Source organism: Oncorhynchus mykiss, chromosome 22 (assembly GCF_057628025.1).
Source record: "Oncorhynchus mykiss isolate SJ-2025 chromosome 22, ASM5762802v1, whole genome shotgun sequence".
Taxonomy (NCBI): domain Eukaryota; kingdom Metazoa; phylum Chordata; class Actinopteri; order Salmoniformes; family Salmonidae; genus Oncorhynchus; species Oncorhynchus mykiss.
Genome location: NC_143043.1, coordinates 17,542,191 through 17,555,978, shown reverse-complemented (window position 1 = coordinate 17,555,978; position 13,788 = coordinate 17,542,191). Strand labels below are relative to the sequence as shown.

Below are 13,788 nucleotides of genomic sequence, written 5' to 3'. Positions count from 1 at the left end.
CCAGGCTATGTGGGGTGGCCTGTCCTCTTCTGGCTGTGCCGGGTGGAGATTATAACAGAACATGGCCAAGATGTTCAAATGTTCAGAAATGACCAGCATGGTCGAATAATAATAATAATAATAATAATAATAATAATAATAAGGCAGAACCGTTGAAACTGGAGCAGCAGCACGGCCAGGTGGACTGGGGAGAGCAAGGAGTCATCATGTCAGGTATTCCTGGGGCATGGTCCTCCGAGAGAGAGAAAGAAAGAGAGAATTAGAGAGAGCATATGTGGGATGGCCAGTCCTCTTCTGGCTGTGCCGGGTGGAGTTTATAACAGAACATGGCCAAGATGTTCAAATGTTCATAAATGACCAGCATGGTCGAATAATAATAAGTAACTCACTTGGTTACTTTGCACACATTTTATAAACTGTATAGCTCTCGTGTCTTTGGTTTTGATCTATCAAGTAAAAAGGCTCACTGTACCACACAGGTAAGCATTCCTGTTTTTTTTTTTTTTTTTTTTTTACATTTTATTGTGTACTTTTTTCCCCTTTTCCTTCCCAATTGTTGTGGTATCCAATTGGTAGTTAGTCTTGTCCCAGCGTGCAACTCCTGTACGGACTCGGGGGAGGCAAAGGTCGAGAGCCATGCGTCCTGCGAAACACGACCCATCCAAGCCGCACTGATTCTTGACATTGCTCGCTTAACTCGGAAGCCAGCCGCACCAATGTGTCAGAGGAAACACTGTACAGCTGGTGACCGAAGTCGGCGTGCATTGCGTCCGGCTGCAACAAGGAGTCGCTAGAGCGCGGCCGGCTGCGACACTGCCCGGGATCGAACCCGGATCTGTAGTGACGCCTCTAGCACTGCAATGCCTTAGACTGCTGCGCCACTCGGGAGGCCAGCATTCCTGTTTTTTTATAAGTCTCTCATGCACATGGAGTGGATTCCCATCATAGATGTTGAACCATTTCTGCCTGAGTGGGTTTCCGGTGATTCAACAGCCTAGTCTCAGCCCCCGGCGAAGTGTGCCTGCCTGTCTGTCAGTAGCCGACTCAACTCAACGGAGTCGAGCGGCAACTACTGCGGGCTATTTGTGTGCTGGAATCAGTAGTTTTTTTTTTTTTACTGAAACTTCATTCTATGTCATGACCGAGCTCTAGTCGCCACTCAAATCATTCGTAAATCACCGAGTTGCGTTTAATCGGCTAGTCTGTCAGTAACTCCAGCAGCCTGAGAGCGGAGATAATGAGGCATGGAGGATTTAGACCTCCCGACAGACCTTCTCCTCCACCTTATTTTTTATTTTTTCCCTCTCCCTCTGACTGGGAGCACTGAGGCAGTTAGTCAGTGACTAAGAAACACTGACACTGTCTTTCAGTTTTAGCTGCACTGCTATTCTTTCGTTCTTTCTCCAGAGAATGTTACTACCACATAGAAATGTAAATTCAGGGTTTAAAACTGCCACTTGCATTTGCAACCCTTTTGACTTGGCAGTGCGACACCTAATTTGAATTGGTTGGTTGGGTGCCAGTGATTGTTTTTTGATTTGTAATTAATTTTTTAATTTTAAATTATTTTTTTGCTTGTCACATTTGTTTTTGGTTCGCAATTGGCTTAAAAAAAAAACTATGAAGATTTATTCAAACAATGGGAATGCAGACCATTCAAAAAGTTTGGTCTGAAGTCTTTGCGATGCGCAATTGTCATCGTGCTCTGTTTCTGAATTAACATTTCGAAAGGCTTTCCTAACAAATCTTCCCAATGAAAAGACTGCAAAGTAGGCCTACCTGGCAGACTATCACAATTTGTATCAATCGCGGGGCATTTGTTTCGCTAACTCTACCATCACATGTAGCCTATATTGACAGTACAAAAACACAGCTAGTCAAACGGTCTCTTGCTAGTCGCTTAATTGACTTTTTTTTTTTTTTTTTACCTCAAAAGTAGTCTACTGATGCGGTTTCAGCATTATGGACTTTTTGTAGTTTTTCTATAAAGTGTGATTTAAAAAAATAATAGTGATTGAGAACCTGAAAGAAACTAAGGGAAAACTGAATTTACCAGAATATAAAATTGATTGTATAGGGTCCTACAACTGTAGATATTTGTTTTCCCCCTCCAAACTATCAATGTAAATATATTGTCAAGTTAAAATGTAATTATTTGTGTATGGAGGGTGGGTCATTATAGGCTACTTGCTCAGCCCGCAAATTTAAAGAGAACATTTAAGTGATTCACGCATCATCTGCTTTCCCGGGCACAGTGTTCTTTGCATTCGGGCCAGTAGCTTTAGCACTGGCCCGGTGTGCCACTGGCAAAATTACCTGAATGTCAAGCCCTGCGAGTGCATGCTAATTTAAAATATGGCTAGTTGTTTTTAACCTGGTTCTGTATAAAATGCAGTTACATGATGGGGCACAGGTCAGGAGAAAAATTGGTGTGCCCAAATCATGTGCTGGTGGCATCAACTGAAAAAGTGGAAAAAAAGTTTGTCTAGAGCCTTGTAATTCATTAGAAATGTAGTTAAATGAATCTATTGTAAACTCAGCAAAAAAATAAACGTCCTCTCACTGTCAGCTGCGTTTATTTTCAGCAAATTTAACATGTATAAATATTTGTATCAACATAAGATTCAACAACTGAGACAAACTGAACAAGTTCCACAGACATGGGACTAACAAATTGAATAATATGTCCCTGTCAAATGTCCAGCGACATTGGGTTTGTGCCCATAGGCGACGTCGTTGCCGGTGATGTCTGGTGAGGACCTGCCTTACAACAGGCCTACAAGCCCTCAGTCCAGCCTCTCTCAGCCTATTGCGGACAGTCTGAGCACTGATGGAGGGATTGTGCGTTCCTGGTGTAACTCAGGCAGTTGTTGCCATCCTGTACTTGTCCTGCATGTGTGATGTTCGGATGTACCGGTTCTGTGCAGGTGTTGTTACACGTGGTCTGCCACTGCGAGGACGATCAGATGTCTGTGCTGTTTCCCTGTAGCGCTGTCTTAGGCGTCTCACAGTACGGACATTGCAATTTATTGCCCTGGCCACATCTGCAGTCCTCATGCCTCCTTGCGGCATGCCTAATGCACGTTCACGCAGATGAGCAGGGACCCTAGGCATCTTTCTTTTGGTGTTTTTTTTCATAACTGTGACCTTAATTGCCTACCGTCTGTAAGCTGTTAGTGTCTTAATGACTGTTCCACAGGTGCATGTTCATTAATGTTTCATTGAACAAGCATGGGAAACGGTGTTCAAACCCTTTACAGTGAAGATCTGAAGTTATTTAGATTTTTACGAATTATCTTTGAAAGACAGGGTCCTGGAAAAAGAGACGTTATTTTCTTTGCTGAGTCTATATATTTCATTTCTACCATTATGGAACTTCAAAGGGAATAGACTCTAACCTGTCTTGTGCTGTTCTCTTGTCTGTTTCGCAGAGTTCCTGTCTGCAGTCAGTCTCAATAGGCTGGGATGGAGGTGTGTATGTGCAGACCTGTGGACACACCCTGCACATAGACTGCCACAAGTCCTACATGGAGTCACTGCGGGTAGGAGAGTATCTATACGAGAGTATGGATTGACATAAGGGACATGAGGCAGTCCTACCCTGTATCTGTAATAATCCCAAGTGCATTTTTTTTACACAGAATGACCAGGTGATGCAGGGCTTCTCTGTGGATAAGGGAGAGTTCACCTGCCCGCTGTGCAGACAGTTTGCTAACAGCGTGCTGCCCTGCCGCCCGGGCCGGAGCACCGAGGTGGTCAGCTGGCACATGCCCAGCAACAAGAAGACCTCTGTGCTGGTGAAGGAGGTGGAGGACCTGCAAGAGCAGCTGGGATTTTTCCCAGTAAGCACCACTGTAAGGCAGAGAGGTCTATACAGCTTCACCCCAGTCTGTTCCCCTGATCACTCCATCTTAACGCATCACTAGCTGACAAATGAGACTGACACTAACAATATTGCAGCTTTTTTAGTGGTACCCCAGTTTGGCCTCTGTTCATATTGAACCGGTCATCTCCTGGCAAACCTTTGCTGTGGTATGTTTCCCGTACCATACCAGTGGGTGACCGTTATGTCGAAATTACCATTGTTGTCAAAATGGAGAGTCACTGTGTAACCTTTCCCCTTCAGACGGAGTCCAACCTCAGTAAGGAGATGGAGTTGGTTATCAAGGACATCAAGAACACCACCCAGAGGAAGTACATGGACTATGGCAAGAACCCTGGTTCCCCTGACAACGACTTCCTCTTCATGTACTCTGTGGCCAGGTGAGGGACACCGCAGTCTGCTCTGAGACTCTTCAAAATAATACAATTTTAGAGACTCCATTTGTCACAGTCATACAGAGAATTCTCAATTTCAAGCTAGACTAAGTGAAAGTGCACCCTGCTGACAGGCCTTGGAGATGTGGGATAGACTGGTCACTGCGGGCTATCTTTCAGTGAGACTATGTTCCTGTGGCTAGTGACCCCCTCACCTTGCTCCAGTCAGACAGGGAGGTCCTCCTTCACTGCTCTTATTATGCACACCACTGACTATTGTCTGGTGGCTGCTGGCTGCCTGTCCTGTCTGCTCCTTTGTGCTCTTAAAGCCAGCTCCCTGCCTGACATTCGCCTACAATAACTGGGCACAGAAAGAGAACTGCAACCTTTCCTGAGTTTAGCCTAGTTGTATTTTTGTTTTGTTTTTTTTCCCATTGAGTGCACTTCTTCGATTTGAGAAGGGCTGCTTGAAAAGGCTTTTGTACATTAACTTTGGTGTACAGTCGAAGCGTATCGAATTTGTCTTTGTACCTGCATCAGATAAATAGAGTATTTTGAAGAAGGGAAAAATGAAGTTGCTCGCAACCTGTGAAGGTTTTCTTGATTGCCTTTATTCATACCTCTGCTTGTACTGCAGTGTGGGGCTGGAAGTGCTGCTTCTAAGCAGCTTTGTCAGTTACGACTGCAGTAAAATGGTATTGACTCTGGTTGGTTCCACCATCCTTTGCCTAGTCTTTTATTACCTCTGACTGTATGGATTTATCACTCTGCCTCCCTTTGACTGATTTGAAGAGCTCTTTTTCTCCTGAGCGCTTATTCACAGTTTTGTTGCGCTGTGTGTTAGAGCCCAAATCGTCCTTCCTTGAACAACACGCTCCTCTGTAAAAATCTGGAGGTAGCAGGCGCTCTGCAGTGCTTTTATCATAACCTGAAATTGATCATGCGTTACAGGGAGTAGAGAATGCAACCGTCATTCTATTCTTTCACCAGAGTGTTGTGGGAAGGCCTTGGTCCCTCGCCGACCTCTCCCCCTCCCCATGACACGGTCCACTCAACCGGTTCCTCACCCTGTGCCCGGCAGAAAGAAATCCCTGCTTCCTGTGTCTGGGTTTCTGTTGGCTTTTACAAGTTCAGTGAACAGTGCAAATTGCCTGAGGAATAGACAATTCCTCTGTCACAGGGGCGCTCTTATCAGTAGCAGACAGATGGAGCTTGGTGCAGCTGCATTATCTATGTGAAATTGCTTTTTCATACAGGGAGCCTGAGGATTTTCCCCCACCTTCCCAGCCGTTGGGAGGAAATGGCCAGTGGCAGGATGAAAACAACTCCAGTTCAGTCTAATTTTAGCAACACCTACTGTATCTGCTTTTAATATCAATTTATTCTGTTATGGCTTTTATTTCATTATTTGGTGGCGCAAATTTTTATATTAAATGTTTGGATATGCATTGGGAATTCACAGCAGAGATTATACATGGAAACTGTGGATGAAACAGCTGTTATGCTAACAGCCTAGCTTGTGCAAACCCGGAACCGTTGAAGTTCTGTAATTTGTTGATACGGAATAGCTGGTCCAAAACAAACACAACAGCAAATCTGATGGGTTTTTATAAAAAGGGGGGTAAAGTCAGTCATGCATATATTGAGGATAATTCTGCTAGGTGATGCGTTTAGGTTTGCCCACTAGCCCTACTGTTTTAGGTTGCTAATAGAGCCCGACCAATATGGGATTTTTCGGTCTGATACTAATTTTTTATGGAGGCAAAAGTCACAGAAATATCTGCCAATATTTATTTATTTATTTATTTATTTTTTTTATTTTTTACACGTTGTGCTCCAAAGGTTTAACGTATTCTGTAAATTATGATTTCTTAACACAATATATTAAAATTAACGTTATTTAAGAACATTTTATTTGTGGATTACAGGATATCCACCAAAAAGCAACTATATCCTGTATAAATATGGCAGTAAATTAATCCTTTCTTTAGTTTATTTTCTTAGGTACAATTTAAATATGTCTATGGCAGTGGATAAGAAGCATGCAAAAATGTTTGTGCTAAACCACCACAAGGGATGGCTGGTTGAAGTAAACTGTCAAGTAAATCTGAAACTGCACTGTCCACAAATAAGCGTTGAAATGCAGTAACATGCCGTTTGTAGTGTTTACCACTAGGTGTCAGTTTCAGCGTTTGTCTCGAGTTGATTTACTACAGTGTTTACAACAGTCACAGGTCATGTAAACAAACACGTAAATGGCAACCTTTGACGAGCACACGTTGGCTGTTCATTACGACAATATTTTGTCATAGAAACCATATGTACCTTACATTGTTATTAAATAGGACATGTACTGGCTATACATTTCAACTGCAAATGGCATGCGCTGATGACTGTTTTATGCAGGCAAAATCTTGCCGCACTGGTTTTGGTCACACGTTTTCATTTAGTTAGCAAACTAACCGTAGCTACTTATCTCATCGTGAATGCAACCACATGGACTGAATGATAAATCTGCGACAACGGTCTTGCTTTTTGCAGATTGCATATTTCACAAAACGAACTAAGCCTATTATCTAACATAATAGGTCCAGACACTATAACGGTGTTACGTTTGTGTCATGGACGAGTATTCACTGGGGCTAACAGTGTCCAGTGTTCGCACTAAAGTAGCACAGATTGCTAGCTAGCTAAGCAAACTACCTTGCTGGCTACATAGCCAGCTAATGTTAAAGTGAGAATGTGATGAGGACAAGGCTGCTTGCTTGGTAAAGTGTGTTTCTTGTTTATTTGACCAAGCTTATGGCTGAATGATGTTCCCTCTTGAGGCAACATTACCTTTTTTTTATGTCATAAAATTAGCAGACTTGTTTATTATATGTTTATAATGTCGGCGCTTTATCTGTGGGATAAAAAACCGATACAAATATTTGTGAAAGGCTAATATCAGCCGCTAAAATCGGTCAATTGATTAATCGATATGCTCGAGTGGCTACTGCCATAGCCGGTAGATGACAAGAAGGAATGTTAATAATCCACTTTTTTGTTGTTGTCCTGTTTCTGAATGGGGGGGAAAACTCAGTCAGACTGCCTGAGCTAACAATGGCTGTGAAAATGCGTTAATCTTCCTCTTGTCCCTCTAAGTCCTACCAGTATGCTTAGTAATGGTTGTGTTTCCTCAGGACAAACCTGGAGCTGGAGCTGGTGCACCGTGGAGGTAACCTGTGTTCTGGAGGTGCCAGTGGTGCAGCCAAGCGCTCCTGTCTCAGTGAGTACACCACACCATTCTTCTGGCCTTGCTTCCCACTAGATTAACATGAGTGAACCCTCGTCCATCCATCTACTCTGCTACTGCTCGACCACGTCGCTATTGTGTACATCTGAAGTGTGCCGTCGACCCATGTTTCATATCATCGCATTTAAAAATTAATAATAATTTTGTTAAAGAGCATTAAGTATTTGTCTGTTTACATTGTTATTTTATGATGAGGTTCATTGGTATTTAGGCTGACGAATACGGTGACTTGTGGGTGGCGGGGACGCCTTGTCTCATCGACCTTTTGTGTAATGAAGTATCAGAGTTGAGATTGGATTGATGTAACCGTTGGACCATTTGAAAAGATTGTCGATTAGCAGGGAAGGCGAGCTTGGTATCCCAGGTGAGCTGTTGCCGTTGTGTTTTCTAGACATGGATCAAGTGCTGTTGTAGTTGATTGTGTGGCAAGGGCGGCCTGCTCTGGGGGGACTGGGAATGAAGACTGAGTGATGTTGTCCTGAGCTGTGACTGGGCCCCACTGTGACAATGTCAAAGACAAAGCCTCAGAGAATGGTATCGAATGGGAAGACATGCAGACCGTGTCAGAGATGCAGACCGTATAAGGTTCGCTTTTTGGATTGGCGACTCGTTTTTAGATCCCTCAAGGTGTTTCTCCTTTATTGTACTTTGTCATTTGAATTTGACCCTTTTTTCATATGTTAAACATTACTTTCTCCTAGTCAGAACTGAGCCTGTGGATGAAGGCATCCCATTTCCCTGCTCTGTTTTAATTAGTCTGTTTAGTGGTGATGCATTTTAGCTGCTCGCTGCACTAGTGAGAGGCCTGTCATCCTTGATTGGGGCAAAATACATTTCACGCTAGAGGACTGCCATTTTCTGAGCTACATTAACTTGCGTAGCTGTGCTGGCGGGCAAGTAGCAATACATTAGTGATTTGTCTTCATAGGGAATGGGATATGGAGGGGAACGTGGGACATGCGATAACAACTATAACCCAAGTGAGTTCCTAAGCCATATCCCACAAGGCACTTACAGTGGCAAGAAAAAAGTGTGTGAAGCCTTTGGAATTACTTTGATTTCTGCATAAATTGGTCATCAAATTGAATCTGATCTTCATCTAGGTCACAACAATAAACACAGTGTGCTTAAACTAATAACACACAAATTATTGTATTTTCTTGTCTATATTAAATACATCTTTTAAACATTCACAGTGTAGTATGGAAAAAGTATGTGAACCCCTAGGCTAATGACTTCTCCAAAAGCTAATTGGAGTCGGCTAACCCGGAGTCCAATAAATGAGAAGAGATTGGAGATGTTGGTTAGAGCTGCCTTGCCCTATTAAAAAACACTTACAAAATTTCAGTTTGCTATTCACAGGAAGCATTACCTGAGGTGAACCATGCCTCGAACGAAAGAGATCTCAGAAGACCTAAGATTAAGAATTGTTGACTTGCATAAAGCTGGAAAGGGTTACAAAAGTATATCTAAAAGCCTTGATGTTCATTAGTCCACGGTAAGACAAATTGTCTATAAATGGAGAAAGTTCAGCACTGTTGCTACTCTCCCTAGGAGTGGCCGTCCTACAAAGATGACTGCAAGAGCACAGCGCAGAATGCTCAATGAGGTTAAGCAGAATCCTAGAGTGTCAGCTGAAGACATACAGAAATCTCTGGAACATGCTAACGTCTCTGTTGACGAGTCTACGATACGTAAAACACTAAACGAGTATGGTGTTCATGGGAGGACACCAAGGAAGAAGTCACTGCTGTCCCCCAAAAAAACATTGCTGCACATCGGAAGTTTGCAAAAGAGCACCTGGATGTTCCACAGCACTACTGGCAAAATATTCTGTGGACAGATGAAACTACAGTTGAGTTGTTTGTAAGGAACACAACACTATGTGTGGAGAAGAAAGGCACAGCACACCAACATCAACCTCATCCCAACTGTAAGTATGGTGAATGGGGCATCATGTTTTGTGACTGGTTTGCTGCCTCAGTCTGGACAACTTGCTATCATCGACAGAAAATGAATTCCCAACTTTATCAAGACATTTTGAAGGAGAGTGTTAGGCTATCTGTCCGCCAATTGAAGCTCAACAGCGGTTTGGTGACGCAACATGACAACGACCCAAAACGCAGAAGTAAATCACCAACAGAGTGGCTTCAACAGAAGAAAATATGCCTTCTGGAGTGGCTCAGTCAGAGTCCTGACATCAACCCAATTGAGATGCTGTGGCATGACCTCAAGCAGTTCACACCAGCCATCCCAAGAATATTGCTGAAACAGTTTGGTGAAGAGGAATGCTCCAAAATTCTTCCTGACCGTTTTGCAGGTCTCATCCACAACTACAGAAATTGTTTGGTTGAGGTTATTGCTGCCAAAGGAGGGTCAGCCAGTTGTTAAATCCAAGGGTTCACATATTTTTCCCACCCTGCACTGTGAATGTTTACACTGTGTTCAATAAAGACATGAACATTTTAAAATTGTTTGTAAGTTTAAGCAGGCTGTCTATTGTTGTGACCTAGATGAAGATCAGATCAAATTTGATGACCAATTTATGCAGAAATCCAGGTAATTCCAAAGAGTTCACATACTTTTTCTTGCCACTGTATATTGTTACGCTCATGAGGATGTCATGGGCTGGAGAGGGGAGTAGGAAATCCCTTGATTTAAATCAACTGGAGAGTCCACCCCTCAAATAGCTCGCATGTGGTTTATCAGCCAGAGAAAAGGTTTTGAATTAGGCCAGTCTACTGATGTAGCCTGCACAGAGAAGACGGCCTTGAACATCCAATCCAATACTGTTAGGCCGACACCCACCATATCACTATGAGATGGTCAATTCCTATGGGCACATTTCAAAAGGGTTTGTACACTGGGGAGGTAAAAGTAATCTAGGCCCACCATAGGTCACACAGGCATGACTAATCTAGATTAGAGGCATGGCGGGGGTAAAGATCATGGCAAATAGCATGAGTTTTGATATCTGGCAAGGCCAGATCAATATCTGAAGGTGTCTCTATTGATGTTGTCAGACCGTGTGGCTGTGGGGGGGAGCAGAGAAGAGCAGCAGGCTGAGGGGGAAGCATGCAGATGGCAGAGGTGGTAGCCATGTGAGCTGCAATTTGAAGCCCGGTTCCCCGCCACCTTGAAGGGCATTGGCTGGCGTTCCTTCCGCCACAGTGTCACTCCTCACATGTTGTCCTCTAGTGGAGGGACTTGAACCCCATCTGACAGGCGGAGGGGGCTGAATCGGAGTCACTCACCTCCTTCAGCCTCTGGTTTGTATCCTGCTGCTGTCGTGTTTCGACTGTAGAGGGCGGTGTTGCGCTAGTTTGACAGCCATGTTGACAAACACACCTGAAAGTCCATATTGCAGCAGTGGAATTCAATGTGTTGCTGCATTACAGCTGTCGTAACTCTCTGGGGTCAAAGTCAAATATTGAGCTAGTTTGTTGACAAGGTTGCATGTAAAAAAAAAAAGTAGCCTACACGAGAGCAGGTGGTATAAAGCGTTTGCCTGCTTGTAATCCGAAAAAACAGAATTGAGTTACCTCTGGTTCGTTCAGCCATTCCTATGTGGAAAGAATAGGGTTTTTAAAAAAATGTGCTTAACATGGGCTTAGGAGATCTTATACATTTTGAAACCTTTATGTGCTTCAAAATTCACATATCTAGAACAAAACGTAAAGATCTCCTAAGCCTGTGCATACCTTATTTTCAGCATTAATCCAAAATCTCAATTTTCCCATAGACTTTGTCCAACGAACCATGGTGCAATTGGTACATACAAAAAGATGCCATTACCATTGCTATATCCCTTTCGGGTACAATTTTCATATTTCCAATACACTTTTAACTATGGCCCTAATGAACACTAACCTAGTGGGCTGTTGTGTGAGGCCACTATAAGAAGTAGGTTACATTTTTTTTGAGCAAATAAAATAAGAGGACACTGTTCCAGGAGGTGATAACATTTTTTTGTGTGTGCGTGCACTTTGGGGCAGCAGGTAGCCTAGTGGTTAGAGCGTTGAACTAGTAACCGAAAGGTTGCAAGATCGAATCCCCGAGCTGACGAGGTAAAAATCTGTCGTTCTGCCCCTGAACAAGGCAGTTGTTCCTACACTAGGCCGTCATTGTAAATAAGAATTTGTTCTTAACTGACTTGCCTAATTAAATTTAAAAAGAAAGGTTCATGTTACACAGTGAACAGGTGTGACTCCTGACCAGAGGATAGCTGGGAGCAGAGTAGTGCTGTCTATCCATCTGGCCTGATTTCTCCCAGCAAAACCATTACGCTCAGTGCAATCAAGTCAACTGTATTTTGCATTTGATTCACTGATCGTGGGCGCTGGCCTACTGACATGCAGGTGGACAGTTTTACAGTAGCTGTCTCATTTCTGTGCCAGTGTTCTGATCTATCTCGCTGACCATTTTTAAAATGTCTCCTCTGTCTTTCAGATCAGCTGTTCCACGTGCTTGCCATGCACATGCGTCTGTACAGCATTGATTCTGCTTACAACCCCTGGACCAGGTTGACCCAGGTGGCTCCGAGCAGAGACAAGTGAGTGACGGCTACCCTGACGCTACACCACACAGACCTTTTCATCTACTTTGGCCTCTCCTCGTCCTGCAATCCCACTACACATATCACAAACTCCGCCACACACCCTGCATCAGCCAAACACACTGAACCTCTCTCCCCCCGAATCCTGCAGCTCCACCTCACCTGACATCTCTATAGCCCTCTCCTGATCCCAGTTTACCCTAGCACAGCCTGTAATCAGTGCCACTTTCCCCTCATGCTCAACACCACCACATCCTGCGTGCCCTGACAGCTTTTCCTCCAGGCAAAGAGGATTTAAAAACAGAGAAGGAACCATGTGTGGTTGCCATAGATGCCAATAATTGCTGCATCTGGCCAATTACCGGGTGCTCCACAGAGAGCGACACGACCCCTTCAGACGCTGCACCGAGAAACAACTGCCCCACACATCTCAGCCCTCCCCCGCCCAGCGTCATCTTTCACAGCATCGTAGAAACCGAGACATTTAACAAGGCAGTCTTCTTCACACGCTCTCTCTCTCCACACTGCTTGTTTGTGTAGCATCAGGTGTGCTCTCGGGCGTCAGTTTGCCTTCTGAGGTTTACAGCCTTGAGAGCGATCAGCATCCCACTCGTATAACACTTCGCACTATTAGATAAGCTAACGACCTCTCTCCCTCCCAAGACGGCTTTTACACCTGTTACTATTTAAATGCTTCGAGCCATGCAGGCGTCTCGGTGGAGCAATTTTGTGTTAAAAATACCTTGTTAGGGATTCGGAAGGCAGCTATGTCACTGACACCCTCAGGCAACCGTGTAGCTCTATTTAAATGGGAAAAGGGAATGACGACGCTCATGCCTTCCAGACAGTGACCTAGACATTCACTTTTTTCATATCCTTTCTCATATGTCCATTTTTGTGGATGCGTTTCACATTTTTGGGGGTTTTCAAAAGACCTGCATTTCGCATTGTATGTATTGGTCATCTGGATTTGACTGCAATTTAGCTGCGAGTGCTGTATACTGTAGTCTAGTCTTTTGCATGAGAGGGAATTAAAAGCAGATTGCTGCGTCAGTTTTTCTGTTGTACGCTAGAATGAACAGTCGAGTGCCTTTTTATAAAATGGAATGCATTATTGTGTAAGTGTGGCCCCTTTTCAGTCGAAATCCCTGGACGTCTCCTTAAGGTAGAGTGGAGATGAGAGGCTCTCTCTGTGGGCAGCCAGAAGAAAACAAGCCATTTTTTTAAATGGAGACGGCAACAACAATCTTCAGTATGTGGCTCCAGCTGCATTATAGCAGTGAGTCACGGGATATAAAGGAAATGTGCTTTGCTTTCCCCCACTGCATTAAAGTGGAGGGCAATTAGAAAGTGTGTGTTGTCATTGTTTTTTTATTAAGCAACGTTTTCAAGTGCAGCGTATATATTCAAGGGAGGACTTTGCTCTTGGCCCTGACAATATAAAAAGCAATAGGATATGTATAGTGTGTACATAACCTCACTCCATTTATGGTTTCCCTAACATTCCCCTACCAATGCCAAGTTATTGGGAATGGTCAGGGGTTGTAAAATGTCCAGGATTGATTTTGGGAAATTTGGTTAAACTTTTTATACAGAAACATTTGATTTGCGTTCTACCATTCAATGTTATAAATGAGGACTTTTCCACTATTTCTGCAGTGCAATACAAGTATTGAGGAAT

At 43.6% G+C, this 13,788-nt stretch overlaps 1 protein-coding gene across 4 annotated transcripts in view; it reads left to right on the top strand.

Annotated features, from left to right (window-relative positions):
- Nucleotides 1–13,788, top strand: part of LOC110501466 (E3 ubiquitin-protein ligase ubr3) — a 42,193-nt gene that overhangs the window by 19,289 nt on the left and 9,116 nt on the right. For 2 of the 4 annotated variants that reach the window (XM_021579056.3, XM_021579053.3), the window contains 5 exons: nt 3,432–3,542; nt 3,642–3,842; nt 4,127–4,263; nt 7,440–7,525; nt 12,002–12,104. In XM_021579056.3, the coding sequence (XP_021434731.3) occupies nt 3,432–3,542; nt 3,642–3,842; nt 4,127–4,263; nt 7,440–7,525; nt 12,002–12,104 (638 nt within the window). Of the gene's footprint in view, nt 1–3,431; nt 3,543–3,641; nt 3,855–4,126; nt 4,264–7,439; nt 7,526–12,001; nt 12,105–13,788 lie in introns of all 4 variants that reach the window. The other 2 variants (XM_021579055.3, XM_021579052.3) reach the window with 1 other exon arrangement.